General features: G+C 32.9%; 1 protein-coding gene across 1 annotated transcript in view; it reads left to right on the forward strand.

Annotated features, from left to right (window-relative positions):
• LOC149910996 (uncharacterized) overlaps positions 1–20,773 on the forward strand; it is a 47,970-nt gene that overhangs the window by 21,524 nt on the left and 5,673 nt on the right. The window contains exons 6-8 of the mRNA XM_090119087.1: positions 8,634–8,717; positions 15,070–15,217; positions 19,673–19,789. Coding sequence (XP_089975213.1) covers positions 8,634–8,717; positions 15,070–15,217; positions 19,673–19,789 — 349 coding nt within the window. The remainder of the gene's footprint in view (positions 1–8,633; positions 8,718–15,069; positions 15,218–19,672; positions 19,790–20,773) is intronic.

The following is a 20,773-nucleotide window of genomic DNA, read 5'->3' on the forward strand; positions in this document are numbered from 1 at the left end:
AAGCTTATTACATTCCTTTTTTGAGAACCTCTGAATACGAATGTATATGTATCAAAGACGTTTTACTGCTAAAATTATGTGTTTCATAGGTATACGGTTTTTGAAGTGAAACTTCTTTATCGGGGGTGGACAAAAATTTTGTGTAACATTTTTGCGTTACGCCGCGCGCGTGACATTTTTGCGTTACGCCGTACTCGTGACATTTTTGCGTTACGCCGTACTCGTGACTATATACATTATACATGTTATATTAAAGTGATCAGCAAAATCAAAGGGTTTGTTTTAATTCTAATTCCAGTGAATTTCTAAAAAAAGTAAATAAGTAATTACATCTATTTTTCTAATACTTAGGTGTAATAATGGTATTTATTTTTCTAAGTTATTTATGATTAACCTCACTTTTTGATTGTATTTTTCAATACACTAACACGTGGGTGGAATTATGGTATCAATTTTTTCTAATACTTGAATGTTGATTGTGGTATTTATTTTTCTAAAATTGTATTTAAAGTTAACCTCAGTTTTTGATTGAATTTTTTAAAACACCAACACGTGGGCGAGATCATGTTATTTATTTTTCAAGTTATTTAAGCTTAACCTCTGTCATAATATGTATATACTATGTGCGTCATTAATTTCTGACTGTTTCGAGATTTCGACATTAGGAATTTATATTTATTACCTCTATTGTTCGAACAAAAATAAGTTACCGCCTTTAAGAACTTGCCGACAATGTAAGTACAGTATTGTTTCTTAGAAAACATTTTAGGAGTATACGATAATAAATCTATGACTCACGTTAACACGTGTTTGCTTGATTGGTGTTCAATTATGATTTTGTGAATTCAATATAATTTATAAGAATAAACCTCAAACTCTTTATGTCCAATCAAAATCCGCCTAAGTCGAAATCCTTTATAAGTTGAAAACTCTATATAACTCGAATTTTTTGGCGTCTCCCTTGGTCTTTTGAACTACCGCACGAGCTGAGCGAGCGAAGCGAGCGAGTCGCGGCAGTGGCCGGCGTAAATATTCAAATAGGTAGCGAGGAGCGAAGCGACGAGCATCTTAGGTTAACTTTTGAACTACCGCACGAGCCGAGCGAGCGAAGCGAGCGAGTTGCAGTAGCGGCCGGTGTAAATATTTAAATAGGTAGCGAGGAGCAAAGCGACGAGCATCTTAGGTTAACTTTTGATTTTTGAACTACCGCACGAGCCGAGCGAGCGAAGCGAGCGAGTTGCAGCAGCGGCTGGTGTAAATATTTAAATAGGTAGCAAGGAGCGAAACGACGAGCGTGTTAGACTAACGTATTTCTGTAATATTGTATACAAGCTGTGCCGCGCGGTTTCACCCGCGTGGCTATGCTCCTGTTGGTCTTAGCGTGATAATATATTATAGCCTATATTACTCGTGGATAATGTAGCTTTCGAATGGTGAAAGAATTTTTAAAATCGGTCCAGTAGTTTATGAGCCTATTCATTACAATCAATCAAACAAACAAACAAACAAAGTTTTCCTCTTTATAATATTACTGTAGATAGTAAATTATTTTTTGAAAAATAAGGTCATAAAGAAGTTTCACTTCTTACGTGTGTACTCTAGTACACGCACACATTTTTTTTAAGAGTAACTAACTAACCCTCTGAGAAAATTGAAGTATCGATCCCAAAAATACAATTTATTATTAATCGGGTAGGTACTCCGTTGTGGAAAAAGGGACTAGGACGGATAAAACTTCACATTCTAACTTAAATAAATATCAGTATTGCTTTATATTGACGGCAGTAATTATAAAATTCGAGGTTCTCACTTTGCCCAAACATGAATAAATAAAAACGTCATTTTGACAGCCCAGCCTTGAATGAAGGCCTTATTACGAAATTTATTTCACGATCGCATATCATATTTTTTTATTTTGCATTACCTATTCGTTAAATGAAAAAAGACACCCTTCTATAGATACTAACGGCCTCCTCGTACCTGTTTATTTTTGTTTATAATCCTTGGCTTATACATTAGAGATTACCATAATTTAAAATGTATGCGACACGTTACAAGTTGCCTTCATTAATCTTTCATTTAAATATTTACAATCCCACCGTAAAATCAAACAAAAAATTGGGTCATGGTATTCTTTACCATAAAAAAAAATAACATTGACAGTAACGTGGCGCGAAATTCAGTTTCCCGCCTTAATTATTGTGATATGGCGCAAGCTATTAAGTGGAGCAATTTGTTAAGCGCTCGGGAAAAGCAGCAAAAATTGCTATTTTTATTTTATATTAATAACCGTGATGAGATAAATCAAGGAGCTGAGACAATCTTTGCCATGTCTCTGGGGCGATATTGTACCCCTATTTTTCTTAATGCATTTCATAATGAAAAATGTTTTGTTATATGAATCGTATTTTTTATGAGGATATACTTTTTAATAAGAATGTTAAATTGGTTTTAGAGACAAGTTTTGGCAGATATACATAAATAAACATTAAACATGTAGTTGGGAAATTAAATTTAAACTTCATGACCATGTGATGTCTAATAATAAACTTTTAAGATTATTTTCAGTATAATATAAATCGTTCGCCCTACCCTCGCAATGCAGTCCAAGGAAGGAAAAGTAACAAATTAACTAAGGCTTTTTGAAGATATCGATTTGGTTACTCCAAATAATTTATAATAGGTTTACATTGACATCGTCATTGCGAATTCCGTGCGCTATCGTGTATCGGTGTATAGGCACGGCAATTACTGGCTACGTTCATCACTTGCCTACGATTTTATCGTTGACTACTAGATTTCCATTAAATACAGACTCCTCGTTTAGGGGACAAAGGCTCATAATTTATGCAGAAATAGAATCTACTAACGAATACCACCGAAATAGTCTCTCGGATTGTAAAACGCTCCGTCATAATTTTTGGACAATTGTTCTATCTTATTTGCAGATGACATTCAGTGTAAAATTGCGACGCAACTGTGCAAATGTTTAAGTATTCTGTCCTTTTTAATGTTTAATGCATTTTAAAAATAGACTGGATTCGCGGACAAAATTGCGTTAGAATTTTTTTGACCCGAGTTCAACAAAAAAATCCTTAAACACCTCGCTTGGAGTTTTCTTAACGAATCTCAGCCTTTTCTAATTTTTTTTCTATCATAAACTTATTACCCATATTTTTTATACTCTTGAAACCATTTTTAATGTTAAGGTACCTAGTTATTTATAAACATACTAAATAGCTGTTTACCTGAATACTGAATGTAACATATTACAGGTGTTGGCGACATCATAAAACGCTAAATGTCTTCAAGGGCTGTAAAAATTTAACAGCTTGCTCAGGATGAGCAATAAACCCGCGAAAACATTCATTAAGAATTATTTATTCGAAGCTCAATGTAAAATGATATTTACAAGTACTTTTGTCGCCTACGATTTTATTCAAGTCGGAGAGTTAGGAAAACTTTTATCTCTTTGAGGTTATATCTAGATACTTGTGATGGACGATCATATATCTTTTAATTTTAATATAATCCTGGTGTGATACACGTGATACCTTTCATCTGAAGGACAGAAATACTATTGTTAGGTAGGTATTGATAGGTACATTACAACCTACGATATACATCGTAGAATATAATTGCTATTCACTTCTGATCGACCTCTAAGAACTTCATAAGAAACAAGAAACTCGACATTCTGTTATTGGCATCGGTTATTGGACGCCCGCGTGAATGGAAATCATAAGGGGCCCTCTATACAGTGGGCAGCGTTGGCCCAACAAATGCTCGTCGACGTTGGCCGCCTTTACGGCGATTATGAATAAACATCTACAATGACGGCCGATCACAGACATTTAGGCCCTCTATACAATTCTGATGGTCTCTACTCGCCCAACACTGCCCATTATGTTTAGGGTCCATAGTGAATGTTCTTCTATATTACACGCTATCGGTAGCTGAATAGACGATATGTAGAAACAATTGAAACGTGAACTGAATTGATTCGGATATTAATGGCTCTTCTTTATTCTTCGTGTGGTAGCTGTTCGGTCTAAACGCTTCGGCGTATTCAATTATTAACCTCGCGATGGTAAAGGTCTTGTATTTTAAGTGTAGGTGCAAAAGATTACGTTGGCTTTTAAAAGTGAAATAATTTAATTTATTTTCTGAAAATTATTCAAAGGGCAACAAAGTAGAGAGGCAGAGGCAAGACCACGTGTTTTCGTGGTTAACATTGACTAATTAAGAAAACTAAAACCGCTGTATTTCTATATGCTTGGCAGAGTAAAGCTAAACATTTTTCTTCATTCCTGAAAAAAAATCTTATTCATGACATACCCAAAGGCATTGAAAGCAAACAATACTCAAAAGCACAAACAACCAATCCACTTACCCTATTGATTTTAACACCATTTGGAACTCGCGGCCAGCCTAAAAACGCAAACTATCAAAACACGTTTAACTTCACAAAGGAAAGGTCGATGTTTGATCGTCACTCGTCTCACGGTTGTGAGTCGCATGTTCCATTATCCATCATCCAAAGGCTAAGTTGGATAACGGAGTGGAAACAAAACAATTAATCCAAATACACATGCTTACGGTTTTGTTTTATTTTGCTTACCATTATATACTGAAATAGCTTTCCGCCCGCGATTTCGCCAGCGTTTTCTAAGAAAAACCCGCCCCTATGTGTTAATCCAAGTATATGTGTGCTTCATTTCAATGTAATCGGTTCAGTAGTATTTGCGTGAAAGAGTAACAAACATACACACCTATTCATACACAATTAACACATACATCCATCCTCACAAACGTTCGCATTTATAATATTAGCAGGATGATGAAAACGCTTAGTGCATTCTCGAGTGAAAACGGAATCTTGCCATTCATAAGAAATGTTTGGTTGTGGAAAACTTATTTTCAGTAAACGAGCGGGAGAAGGTAGTAAAATAAAAATATTTAATTAAATCATCCTTACTCCAAGTTTCGTTGACTTTAGCTTAAGAAAAACATTAAACATAACTAAAGAAATTGTAATTTATTTAGAAAATTCTGCAATATAGCACACGTATTAGAATTTAACAAATCTGTAGGTTTCAAAGGGCTCAGCAAACTATGAAGGCTGAAGAAAAAATTAAGTGGAGTGTCCAACTGTGATTAATAGAACTACTATACGTAAGAGTGAATTGTTTCAGTGGTAATTAATGTTTTGCTTCTATCACAATTCAGCTATTATGTGATGTATCACAACTAATTATTTTAAGCTAAATGCCAATTAAATGTGCAAATGTTTACTTGGATTTATAACGTTGGTTTTATATTGTGACGGAGTTATTTTGTACTGTAAAATAAGTAATGTAACTATTTCAAAAATAATGTTAGAGCATCATTCTGTCCCATATTGCTGATACATTCATTGATGTGTAAAATTTGTCACGAGACAGTGAACTAACATGCAATTGCATAATATAGTATTCTCGCAATTCATGCAACGACACTTTCATAAGAGTGATAAATTTCTAGCAGCATTCAATTCAATTGGCAAGCATCAGCGATTCTGAACATCTATATACAATATATAGCTTGGGTATACATAATTATAAATATCCACATATTTCACACAACGCCATCATAGACCGATTTTACCTGACGTGATTTAGGCGATTACTTGATCGCCTAAATCACGTCAGGTACCTAAAATCATTTTATAAATTTTCTCAAGTATTATAAAACCAATAAAATATTCAACAAATATAACTTAGTTACTCATCGAGATATATGTACTTACTCTTCAAAAGGACAACGATACGGAAGTAGGCAATTCAATACTTGAATTCATTCAGAGAATGTTTATAAATTCATATTATGAACCTTGTATAGCTACCTAAAAACCCCTCCTGTAAGTGGCTTAGTTATGTATAATGTAGGGTTATAGCAAAGACTAAGTATATAGAAAAATCGAACTAAATTAAAATCAAGTATTAGGTACGTTAAAACAAGCTTATATAGTTAGGCAAGATTTAAACACGTAAAGAGTACATATTTCACGTCGGAACACAAAATCTTTGTGACTATTCGTGCTTAAACCAAATGTCATCATAGCTTAGTACGTACGTACATTACGCTATTGTACGTACACAATAGTACTAGTATTTAGGAAACTGACACCATCTGGTGCGAGGTTAGCTACAAAGCCACGTGTTTGTCCGCAAAATATTAAAACTGATCGTTCCGTGCCAAGTGGATAGTATGATAAACACCACTTGGCCAAAACTAACCCTATCGCATATTGAGTGGCTTGCCTGTGACATTAACCCCACTCCTGAGCCCAAACATAATGGTTTATTGAATGATTATAACCTGTAGTGGCTGGTACTTTTGTTAACGAGAACAGTCATATAACTATCGACTCCGCTCCTATTGATCTTCGTGATGATATTATATAGCCTTCCTCGATAAATGGGCTATCTAACATCGAAATAATTTTTGAAAACGGACCAGTAGTTTCCGAGATTAGCGCGTTCAAACAAGCAAACAAATAAACTCTTCAGCTTTATAATATTAGTTTAGCTATCTATAATATCGTTGTCGCTGTCTCTTAGTCCCTATGTCTGCTATGCCACGGATTTTGAAGCGGATTTTTTAAGATAGAGCTATTTAACAGGACGATTTTAGTAGGTACGTACATCATTTGATTACTTTAGATAACGCGTGCGAAGCCGCGATTGGAAAGCTAGTATACGATAATATAATGAAGAAGTAAAGATTTCAGGAAGAACCAGCTTTCTGATTTTTTGATAAAAAATCCTATCCATTTCATAGGTTTCACATCAAAGTGTGACATCTATTGTCTGTAATAAAAACTACGTGTTATCTGTTTTGGCAAGCAAAGTTGAATATCAGAAAAAATGTGTAATTCAGCGATATAATACCTAAGTATGATGCTATATATTTTAGCATACAATTTTGGTAGTTCTTTTTTCGTAAATATTGTTGCACTTGGTATTTGAACTGATTTTCTTCCTAAATTGATTCTAATTTACATTTTCCTGCGATAAAAAAGTCTCGTTTAAATTCAAGCAAAAAATGTAATATTTTGAAACACCACAAAAAATATGTATGCGAGCTAAGTACCCTAAAGTTCGTTTTATATATAAACATTATATCTCCATTACCCTCCAGCTATAAATACGTTTTTTGGCATTTATAAACTTTTCACCAAACTCCTTTCAGCTGAAACGAACTCTGAACCGCTTAAAAATAATTTTAAAATGATTCAAAAGCGCTTGAACAACTTTACTTAAAAATAATTTGGACGGGCAAAAATTGTACTGGCTAATTTCTTTTAAAATTTAAATTAGTTCAAAAGTTCATTATGGAGGGAACATTAAATTTAATATTAGACCTTTATAAACCTTTTTAATATTGCTAAAACACTGCAGCTGATGTTGCGTAAGATATCATCCCAACATAAAAATACCCTTTGGGACTAGCGCGCCACTTTATTTGGACAGACCTCTATAAAAAAACCTTTGCGACGTATATGAACATTGAATCTATTCCTTTAGTCGACTTATTAAAACAGCTCGGCATTTCTGTGTAGGTTTAAGAAAAAAATTATCGAAATTCTTGTAGTACGGTATCTCATCTTGGGTAGGCGTTAATAAATACGCCCATATATTTAATTAATTAGAGTTATTAGATATTAATTAATTAGAGTAAAAACTCTAATAAAAACTCTAATTAATTAATATTAATAAAAACAAATATTATTATCTTTTACATAAAAAAACTGACTATTTATGTAAGATTTATGTAGATTCCCTTTTTTGTCATAACCACAATTCTGATGATTATGACGAGGTATGTCAAAAACAGTCCAGTTATAGTAGTCCGGGATCCATCGCCCATTTTTGCAAGTGATTACTATCAAGAAAATTTTTCGTGAGTAGCTTTATTTTGATGAGATGCCCAATAATTTCATGTACGAAACTCTCGATTATGGTAGCTTACAGAGGTAACAAGCACAAAAATTTTTGATTTGACGGTTCTCAAATATTTATTTTTTTACGCAATTTGTAGGACAATATGTCTGTTGAATTATATAAGTATTAAATAAGTGAAAATAAAAAAATCTGCTGGTTAGTAATCATTTATGATGACCTCGTTATCGATACACATTGGAAAGGGGGACTCTTTGATCAAACCATAGATTTTGTAGGACAAATATTTTTTTTCGAATAATTTAGATAATTATCTTGAGATTGAACAAAAAAAAACATTCAGTTAGTAATTAATATTTGAGAACCATCAAATCAAAATATTTTTTCCTTGTTTCCTCTGTTAGGTATTTGTAATCTCGAAAAACATAACTGACCTTCTATCGTAGTCAGTTTAAAAAGGCGTATAAACGGCCTGTTACGATCTCTACCAGACTACCGGAGATAAAAGATGAATAAAATAAATGAAACGAATCTTACGCAAATACTATGCACTGTGATATAGAGCAGATACACGCGAACAAATTAACCAAGTTTATAACCCTCTAGAGAACTCTTGCCATTTTAAATGATTGATGCTTCTTACACGCTATGAATATTCATTACTGGGCTAATATTTCTTTTTGTTTGCAGATCTACGCGCTAGTCTGTGTGATCTCGCAGTTCCAAGAGTACATTGATGGACGAGGCACCGCTGCGTTTGATTATTCTGATCGGGTAAGTTGATATAACTGGTCAAATTTGTTTCTGTATGATGTTATTTTTGTAGGTAATAGGTTCTTTCATAGGTTACTCCTATTATGATCTAAATAATAAATTTTTACATAATATGACACATAATTTTATGTTCATTTAATTTGAATTATTGTGCGTGGTTATTTGTTTACCTTTACCTACTTCCTACGTTTTACAGGCTCGAACTTTAAGCATTTTCGTGAATAAGATTTTTAAAATTAAATTGTAAATAAATGAAATATTAAATCACGATTTTCCATAGACGAAGGACGTGTAAAAATATAATAGCCTTAAAAGAAGGACAACAATAGATGCGATTTTATTTGTACTATGGTGAAGAATAGATTTGAACAGATTTTAAACAGTTGAGTAAATTAAAACGTCTGACACAATCTTTAAAGGTTGTTGTCTATATTGATAATTGTCACGATTACCTATTGCTTCAAAACGATTTCTTTTCTCCTATCTTTTAATACTGTTCCGATCAAAGTCCACGTCTTAACCCAGTCCATGAATCAAAACATAACAGATAGGCAGCGTAATTTTCGCAATAATCGTGTTAGTATGGATTTACATGTCGAATTACTGGGGTGTATAATCGAGTTATTTACTAACATAAACCATGGCCATAATTCCAATCTGACTGCGTAGGGATTAATCAGTGAGGTCAACGTTAATCGTAGATTCTCAGAGTGGTCCATCAGCAACGGATGCGTATGTTATGGCAAATGAAAATTAATTGCCATTCAGACGACCAAACATAAATTTCTATTCTAACAGAATGGCAAATTAACTGCGTTTTAGGTAAAGGTAAAAATTCTCTGTTATTTAGGGTTTAAAGATGTACAGTAGCACATTAATTATATAGATTTACCCCTTTCTTGTATCAATCTAATTATAGGTATAGTAATTTACTGGTTTGATATTAATTCAGTTAATTGATCAAAACACTAATGAGTATAGAATGTTATATGTTTGTAAATAATTTTATTTATAGAACAAAGAAAATGTAGCTATTTAAAAGCTATTTTTAGTATAATGAATCCGATAAACTTCCTGATAGCGGCGGTCATAACTATAATATTAATTTTAAATGCATCTGTACGGTAGCTTAGAAAATAAAAAGATAGATATATAATATATTGTGTTTAATGTCTTTCTTGATAGGAAGCAATTACCAAACTTATACACTATTAAAAAAATCGATTTTGTACGAGTGTGTATGGCTTTATGTACCATATTATCGTTTATTTGTTTCTTAACACAGTGTACAATAGGCTATTTGTATGTATATTTTATCTACACAACAATTAGGCCTTGAGAAAAGAGCTTATTTGTCTTTAAAAACCTGTAACACAATGTTACAAGTGTTTATAAAGATGATAGTGACCATTTTTTTTGTTGATAGTGACCATTTAACATCAGGTGGCCCACGTTCCCCTTTGCTTGCTCAGACATAAAAAAATGATATAATAAAGCTAATAATTTTTAAATATCACGATTTCAAATAAATATTTACGGTAAAGTTTCCTAGTATTTGAAATATGATAAACCGGATTAGTTTGCATGTTGAAGTAAAAGTTTAATGCAATCCAATATTTAAACCGCAATATCGGAAAAACTGCATTTATTCAATTTCTTGTTGGCAATAACTTAGCGTGGATTGACGATAAAAGTCTTACCAATTGATGCACTTGCCTTGCTTATAAATAAAACGATTTTATGATCGAGAAATAAATAAAATATAAAAGAAAAACATGTTTTTAATACAAGATAAACATTAATTATCTCTGTTGTTATTTGCTAGAATAATATGAAAATAGTCTCAGGTCTTTAATGATGATGGGATAATTCCGTCAGAAATTGTGTTGCTAAAAAACCTTTGTAAAGCCAAGCTACTAGTTATTATTCGCGTGAAATACTGGGAAAGCAGATTTTTAAGAAATGTAATAGCTAATAAAGGCTCCGACGTCTGAAAATTGGGAAGTTAGTAATTAATTTACAACTTTTAATATAATATGATGTCCCTTTACGCTATGGGGCTAGTTTTACATTTACTGAACGACTTATATAAGACCAGCCCCCCCTAGACAAGTGGCTTTCTATTAGCGTAAAGTTCAATAGAATAGATTATGAATGTATGAGATTGACGTAATCAATCGTCGTCGTTATCGTAATCAAACGTCAATCTCATACATTCATAATCTATTCTATTGAACTTTACGCTAATAGAAAGCCACTTGTCTAGGGGGGCTTGTCATAAGTCAAATAATTAATAGTCACTGTGATTTTTTTTGTTTTTTTTACAGGAATCAAACCCATTTCTCTATATTTGTATTAACAAAGACCTTACTTTTTAGTATCTAATGTAAAAATCCACGTTATAAAAGCAAGTGCAAATGATACTCAAATACTTACTTGTATAAATACGTAGTAGGTAGTGATTATATAAAATATATTAAAGATACTTTATTAAAATAATGAAAGCAGATATGATATATTGTATAGCAGATATGAAGTGATATTCTATAAATATCTTTCATATAATTAGTAAATGTTGAGCTCTTAAATAATTAGTGAGGGAAAAAATATAATAACACAGATAAATAATCGTATCATTTTATATACTATTCCTTAAAAATTGTATTACGGATAAGAAAATATGTTTCTATAAATTTAGAAGATATTATTAAAGTAAATAACCTTATTGTTTAACCTTGTGAGAAAATATACTCTAACAAATTAAAGTGAATTACGGAGAAATAATTAATTGTAGCTTTAAGAACCTTAGATCAATCTTCAGTTCTAGGAAATTGTTAAGCCTTCATATAAATATAATAAAACATAATTTATGAAATGGCGTGAAATATAAATGAAATTAAGAAATAAATAAATTATAGTATATATAAAGAAGAACTGTATACAAATTATTAAATCAAATTCTCATAGTTTAAAAGTACTTTCAATTCGGTGTCTTATTTTCAATTATCGCGGAATTTGATCTGCTCCTAATTTGGAATTCAGTTTAAATTTAGTTCCTTTTAACTGATTAATTTTCATTCCAAGATGATATTTTACTCTTCTAAGCAGATGATATTTTACTATTCTTCAAATTAACATAATTTGAAGAAAATTCTAATGGAATTCAGTGTTCCCTCAATTAAGGTTTGATCCTATAATCCATATCATACGAAGAACTGTCTTAATGTTTTATCGAAGTTGCTATAACACCCTCACATAAGCTATCCATATTATAGTCTACAAAGTAAGTAACATTAGGGACATAATAACACAGACAAGAAACCTTTGTAACAAGTGCATGTGGCTAAAATTGTAACGCTATATCACACTACACTTTTACAATTGACTTCCATAACCAACGTTTCCAATAACAACAGAGATTCTCGATTCGTAGCGTACTCTTGTTTGCAATCAGGTCAAACTTACTCGTCCGTTAATCAGGCACAAAATATCTCTAGCGACTTTTCGAAAGGGTAACATATTGGTCGCTTTTATTACGTCGATCGGCGCACGTCAAAAACACATAAAGTTGATTGATTAGCATGTCAGTGGCCATCAAGAGGGCTTAGTGCTAATGGCTTAGCGGCCGAGCCGATTGTATTGTGGCGCAATTTAAGTCTTTGTGTACAGTTTATAGCAGTGACAGGGATTTCGAGGGCTCGTCCGACCTTCATTTTTCGTTACAAATTATTACAATATTGCTGTGTAAACTGTATGGATTTTCTCGTTTATGTTACTTGTACCTACGGTTATTGTACCAAAATAATGCTCTTTGCAATGATTGTGTATTGTATCTTATTATTCGAAAAATCGTTTTGCACCCAATTTTCTTAAAGCAATGTATCGTTTGTTATATATATACTCAACTGAACTAACATAGTCACTCGTAATTTGGTCAATAGCAATAGAGATCAGCCAACAGTTTGCTTTATTATTGGGCACATATTTGTACATAGAATTGCACTTCCTAATGTTTCACTTTCATATCCGATGGGATGGGAGATAGGGCACGAACGAGATAGTGGGCGTACAATCAACAGATATACGTGCTCTACTTTGTTATTAATATATGATTTTCAAGAAGGTCTGTCTAATTCAAAACGCGATTGTGATTCTAGTAAGTATATCATAGAGATAATATTTTGTTATATTAAATATTTGGTACATAAATAGTAAATATGTATTAGTAGCAACTAGCAAGTATGTATTAAGAAATAAAAGATTAGGTACCTACTAACGTGATTTAAAAGCGATTTATTCATTATATTATTATCTGACGTTCCAGTTCAGTCTGCCTGTGCCCAGGCTCGCTGCAGAAAATGTGGTTGAAGAGTCGATAAATACATTGAATAAATCGCGTTTACGATTCCCTAAAAAGGCACTATTAAAAAAGACATTTCTCTTAAACAAATGTTCTTAAATATAATATCTATAATTGCCTTTTCTTACCTAGATGATTTCCCTAACATCGTTGCTACTGATCGATTATTGCAAATGCTTATCTAAATGCGCATTATGTATAATTAGTTCCAATAGGTATCAGATTATTACCGCTTCATTAGGTACGCGTTTGAGATAGTGCTCTCAACTTGTCAAGATCAAGCCAATTTCCCGGCCTTCAATCCCATGTATTATATTAATATTCCACTGACAGGATAATATGAGCACCTGTATCGAGTAACAAGATTCGAAATTATATAATGGATACATACCTACGTAATATTACGTAATAGGTGTAATATTATGACCCGTATAGGTAATGGTTGTATAGGTAGGTACTCTATTACTATAATATAAGTTTTTAATGTAGTACGAACCGATAGTAAGCATGTATAACTATTTATGTAATACTGAAAGGAAAAACTGTTGTAGTTTTTTTATTTTAGACATATTTGCCTATTTGAAACCTCATAAAATATAGTATGATCTAAGTTTTGTTTTTTTTTGCCGTAGACCTATCGTAATCGGTGTCGATACATTGATTATAACAAAACAAAAAGAACATAAACCAAATCCGGTAAACAAATCTATTTTTTATCCATTTTGTAATCTAAGCTCTAGAATATAAATATTAAATAAGCACATCACCATTATTTATCAATACAGATTATTAACCATCGTAGCTGCGGCTGCAGGTACAATACAAACTTACTAGCCGGTTAAACCATTAGCGGATTGCAAACAATAAAAAAGCATAACGCTTATCTCCGTTCCTCATAGAAGGAAATGAAAAGATGTCACTCGAGCGTAAAATTATTTGTTCTGCTTGCGCCATTATCTTCGTGGTGTTATATTATGTATGTCTGTGGAAAACGTCACTTGAATTCATATTTAAGAACACTATATATTTAACTATTTATTAGGTAATCTTCTTAAAATTTAAGAGATTGCATTATAAAAATTGAACAACGTTCTCTGATAAAACTGGCAGTTTTATTTATTAAGAATCCGTTACGAAATAGATTTAAGACACGTTGTCTCGATCTAGTTTAAAAATACGTTACGGTTTTAGAACTTCCCTATAGGTATTTCATATTTGTACCTAAAGCAGGAAAAATAGGCATATGAGATGAACATGAAAAACTACTTATACTTTACCGAGGGCCGATTTCACCGCTTGCTTATAATGTCTCTGAAAGACACTTTGACATAAATATTCATTCAAACCTTATTTTTTTACACTTAACCTGAAGTAAATCAGGAAGCTATGAAATTGGTCCTTAGCTTTTAGTATACCATAGATAGTTATTGAAATTAGTAATGCAAATGATGCGGTTCCCGTAATTCCGTCTGATGATAAAACTTTTTCTATCTCTGTATAAACATCATCATCAGCACGAGTATGGTAACTAACATTTTGACACGATAATCTATATCTATATATATACTAGCGGTCCGCCCCGGCTTCGCCCGTGGTACATATGAAAAATAGATGTTGGCCGATTCTCAGACTTACCCGATATGCACAGAAAATTTCATGAGAATCGGTCCACCCGTTTCGGAGGAGTATGCAGACTAACATTGTGACACGAGAATTTTATATATAAGAAGAAGATACTATTATAAAGCTGAAGAGTTTGTTTGTTTGTTTGAATGCGCTAATCTCAGGAACTACTTTTCCGATTTGAAAAATTCTTTCGGTGTTAGATAGCCCATTTATCGAAGAAGGCTATAAGGCTTTCATCACGCTTAGACCAACAGGAGCGGAGCAATCCGGGTAACCGGAAAACCGCAGAGCACAGCTAGTTTTAAATATAGGTATATATATAAAAATAGGTATATATAAATATTAATAAATCCCCTATGCTTGTAGCAACTGGCAACTGTGCAGTACACAGCTACAGCACCGCAGACCACCACAACCAGCTCGGCTCCGAGCGGCCGCCGTCGTTCCGCTCCCCGCCCGCTGCCAAGCCGCTGTGACCCTGAAGAGTTCTCTGAAGCACCTACTAGGACTATACGTGAGCATCCTAATATTTTTGTACTATTTTTTATGAAAGGCAACTGAGTTGGTGGCCTTCCCTACTGGTAACCGACCATCACCACCCAGGAACATTTTGCGGAGATTGGGCAATTGTAGGGTTTCTGCCAAATGCATTGTCCGTATTTAAAACGGTGAATAATAAGGAAATGATGTCGCTAGGAGTAAAAAGGATTTAATTAAGAAGAGTGAGGAAAATGATATGATAAACTTAAATGTAGAGATTATTTTAGATATTACGTAGTTAACTGAAAAGGAATTTCAAAAGAACGTACGTCGCTTTAAAGGAAATTTTATTTGCGCCATCATTATTAATTGTTTTTCCGTTGCACTTGAAATCTTTGTTTTTGCTGTGATATATAAAATAAATTATAATATATTACTTACTTGTTTGTGTATAATATGTTTAAATCTACTATATAAAAATAAGTCGGGTTTTCCTTCCTGACGCTGTAACTCCAGAATGCACGAACCGATTTCCACGGTTTTGCATTCGTTGGAAAGTTGGAAAGTTGGCTCCGTGAGGTTTATAGCAAAGAAAAGGTGTCTCTGGTGGCAAAACGGAGTTCGCCCGGTTTGCTAGTAAGCTATACAAATCCTATTGTAAGTATTGAAATACCTATTTAAAATCATCTGCATTTTCAAATTAAATTTAAACTTTTTCACAGAGTGAAATGTAAACGGGTAACAGATCACTGGTTATTGGATATATTGAGCGCGTGCATTGTACAATCTAACGCAATAACGTTTTAATTTTCACCCATTTTGTATACAAAAAACGAAAGCGGTGAACTACATAATGCGTAATCTTCAGCACGCTAATTATTTCCAACCTACATTATTAAACAATTCAAAAACCTCTAAACTATACTAGTTGTATAAACTTGAAGCGCATACCTTTGAAATTGGTCGCAAGTTAAATTGACAACTACGGAACCCTACACCAAGTATGGCCACAAACTCTTGGCAACTTGTGAGGATGTATCGACGCTTAGAGTTAAATATAGTTCGAGATTGTTACAGATTAGGGCCATAGTCTTGCAAGCATAGTTATTTAAAGTGGTATATTGCATCAATTAGGTAAGCAGAACTCTACCTGCACCAGTTATATTATAGTATTATTTAAGACATAACACCAAAAATGAGTCTTTCAATTTGAATACAGATCAATACAGGTCAAATAAATCCATTTTCTAATCTATTTCTCAAATAGCTGACATTTTAGAATGCAAATTAATGCATTCTGAAACGTCGTTGTGCACAAAAATAACAGCCATTCGGCTGCAAATACCGAAATATGATAGTCTATCTTCGAGACATAAATCAAACCGCAAAACTTTTCAGTCTCCATTCCATTACATGAACCACTTAAGGTACAAAGGTCACAAAGAGATTCCCCGTTATCATACATCAGCAAAAATAAATGTTATTTCGTGAAGCCTATAAAAGGCATTCTCATCAAAATTTTGACTGTCTAAAAACGTATCACGGTACACAATAGCGTCCGTGATCACATTTACCTGTCGTTTTCAATGATGTTTGCTTTGTATAACGGCCAGTTAACTAATATGCAGCTTCACGTACATTGTTCATGCCTTTACGTTTAGGTATTGTAATCATATTTAACTTTTTATAGCTGTAAATATTATTTTTAAGCTATTGCATAGCTTCTATCGCGAGCCATGAGCACGGGGACCGAATCCAGAAATTCCGTAACGAAAATACCTCACGCTCCACACTCCGACGGACACGGAGGTGTGGCATGAGGGCATGCTATGCTATCGCTTTACCGCGGCAGTCCCCGAGTGCCACACGTCTTTTTTTATTTTTTATAAAATAGTATTTCTAATTATTTTCTCTGATGTTTTTCCATGTAGAAAAGATCAATATATTATGCAGTTTAAATTCTTGCTTTATGTGTAGCTGTAAATGAGTTCTTAGATCTCACTCACCCAAGTAAACTATGTGCGTTGCTTGTATATATCCTGGTATTAGTGTATATCCTATGCGTGGAGGTAAAAACAAAACATTTGTGCTGAAAACCTACGGGCCTTTGTTACATTCTTTAGCGGTAGGCATAATTCCACCGCCAAACAAGTCTAGCTGCATAACTAACATTATTTTTCATAATTTATTGTATTAAAAGATTAAGTTAAAAAAAATGATATTTTCAACAGAAACGATTCCATAGGAATCATCTGAATACGATATTATTAAAGTTGCACAATAATTATTATATAAGTACGAGGCACGTGAAATAAAATTAATTAAGCACCTACTGACAATCGTTGAATATCTGCATGAAATAAAATGAAAAGTAATAAGAACTCTGCAATTACCTACAGACCAATCGTAATCCAAATGAGATTAATAAATCGTTCGCCAAACAATTAAGTAGGTACCTACTTACGATTAATTGCAAGCACACGAGGATGGTAAATATATCGGATAGATTGACACAATGACAATTTGACCGTGTTTGGTCAATGCCCACGTCCATTGCAAACACTTGGCTTGAGATTTATTTAGTTTGGATACTTGGTACGAATCTAAAGGTTCGCAGGGACTATCTCTTAGGCAAAGATGGTTTGAATCAATTGGCAGTAAATGTTATTGAAATTCTGATCCTGACTGATTAGGTACGTAGTTTTAATGGGCTATCTTAATTGGGTTTCAATTATAATTCAGAACAGTTACGTTATTAAATGTGATCAAAGTTTCATCAAAGATGCTTAGTTATTTCTTTAATAACATCCCATTTTTGAATTGTAAAGTTGCACGAGTGGTATCTTCGTAGGTATTATTAGTATTGTTAACATACCTGCCTACTCTTTGTAAAAATTAGTAAGTGTGAAAACAGAAAATACGTTACCATTTAATGTCGTTATTCTTTTAGCATAATTTAAAAAAAATCACCCCATTTTTTTGCAAACTTCAGTAAAACTCCCAAGTTTTAATTTGATAAAATTTTGAGGAAAATGTAAATATTATGTAAATGTTAATACGCTTTCTCGTACGAGGGTTCCCGTTAATTAACTTTTTAATATGAAATCGTTGATATAAAAATTTAAAACTGATAGCAATTTAACCTTGGTTTTAAAATTCATACGAAGTCTTTGGAAAAATAATCAAAGTAATTAAAAAAACACATAAACTCATACATGTAATCTAGTTTGAATGAAGTAACATAGTCAAAGTATTCATTAGAATTAAACCAATAATTACAGGTAGGGAGCGTATTAATAATAAATTTATAACTGAATTAAATGCAGTGTAATTACCACCCTTGTTATTTTAATTGATGCTAGTTAGTGTGTATGTCATATATAAATGCATGCACAATCATAGGTGTGATGTGGTGCGTATAAATGCCTGCAGAGGGTTGAAATCGATAAAGATTACATGCGGTACCTAGGTACCTTTATTGCTATTTGAATGATGTACCTTGATGCGGAATGGTAATTCGTATAAACGAGCCATAGGTGGCACTTTTATACATTTCTAGGGACTCCCATGTGGTCACGGACGAATTCTACATACTCGTGGTCGTGGCTCCCTTTTTTGGTTTTGGTCGGTAGGAATCCGATATAAATCACGGCCTTTTCCCCGGGAGGCCGTTGGTATCTATGAATGAATTTCCCACCGAAAAAAAAGGGACTCCCATGTAAGGAAAGTGGTGTTTTGTTTGTAGAAATTACTTATAGGAAGAAGAAACAACAAAGTGAGTTTTTTAAGGACACGGAACGATATTATTTATTCAAGGCAAGGGATTGTAATTCCTCCCGACGGTCACAAAGGCGGCGATTTAACATTTAACGCCGAAAATAAACATTCACACACGCCGAATAAATTACAAATTTAATTTGGGACAGAATGTAAGTTGTAGGATTGCTTGATTTCGGTAGACTCACGACCCAATTTTGAGGAAGCAACTGCAAAGACCCTACAAATTGGGTGATACGTAGCCCTGTCGGGGTGTTCGTTTATTTCCTTAAATTGACAACCTAATTGGTTTGGGAGGAGTTTTACTTTCGCTTATTTGTACAGCTAATGTTATCTTTGATCTGCCACTTTTGTGTTACAATTGAAATAATTCCGTTTTAAAATCAGGATTATGCGCTTCAAGTATCGTCAACTGATTGATTTAATAATGTTGGAACGTAAGGATTTATACTGATTCAGCCAATAGCACAGTTTATCACGCTTCTTAAGCAATTCTGAACAGAGATATAAAATAGTAAATAATCATAATGTTTATTTTCAAACGAATGAGTGCGTAGTACAATCTACTGTGATTTTAGGCCTAGTCAATTATTTACTCGTTAATGTTATTATTTACGTACAAAATATAGTCTCCAGCAATATTTAATATCTCAACATCCCTCGCTCCTACTTAGTTCTTATTCGGAAGTACTAAAAGTTGTGTTTTCTTCAGCATCCGTACTGTCAAAGCCGAACCGATCCGCTGTAAAGAAACACGTCCAATTTCCTGATGAGCAGAGTTGCATTGAGGAGGCCCCGGAGTCTATGAATGGATCTGAGGAGAAGTCGTGTGAGTATAAACTTGTGTTCAGTTTATTTGTTGCACTGTGTGAAAACTTACAGGGCAATTGTTGTTTTTTTTTTTATCTTAATACACAACATTTATTAAAGGACGACTTACGTTTAAAAATGTTATGGTTAATCACTTCAGAACTAGTGTAACTAGTATAATTCATGGTAGCGGGAGCCAAGATACCTATATTTAAAATTAAAAAAATAATTATAGTATTTTTTTTATTTTTGTATCGTATTACGACTTCAGATCGTTTCAAACTAACATTTTAAATATCCCAAATAAAAATCTAGCCCCATTCTTATTGTTTTATAAACTTCGGTTCTATAAATCTTTATTGTTGGACTGGATTTCAAATAAAACCGAGTATTTTCTTTCTTTGTCATATAACAGTGTAACAGAAATACTCGCTTTTATTGAAAATTGATACAGCAACAATTCTTTTAACTTGACCAAGCTATTTGTTAATTATAACATAATATTATTTGTGTGTTTTTATAAGCCTTTTTGCTTTTTTACTATTACTTTCCATTTGTTGATTGTGGGCCTCTGAAATATGTAAAAAAATAAAAACATAATAAAGCTGTGCTTAAAAATAATTAAAAATGTATTGAGTAATACCTTAAAATCTTAATTGTAGTGACATCATGATTATTTAAGATCATAAAAAAAATTTCGCGGCTTTGTTGAATAACTTCGTACCTAGGTATAGGTTACGAATGATTAGAGTGTTCTCAGTATAATTAAAGAACATAACATAATAATAATTATAATTTACTATTCAATATCGAATCAATTATATTTCAAAATTATAATCGACTTCATTCAAATTTCTCAATTCTAATTTCCTTTAAATAGTAATCTACAAATAGAAATTGCTTATTGCTTTTGTATAATATGTTAAATTTGTAAGTCTTGCTTTTGTATATGTGTGTTTTTGTAATAATATTTTATGACGTATCTCTGTAAATGTGGATTGAA

The sequence above is a fragment of the Colias eurytheme genome, chromosome 1 (genome assembly GCF_061535395.1).
Source record: "Colias eurytheme isolate Ceu_HAF_F1 chromosome 1, ilColEury1 Martin Lab GWU primary, whole genome shotgun sequence".
NCBI classification, from domain to species: Eukaryota; Metazoa; Arthropoda; class Insecta; order Lepidoptera; family Pieridae; genus Colias; species Colias eurytheme.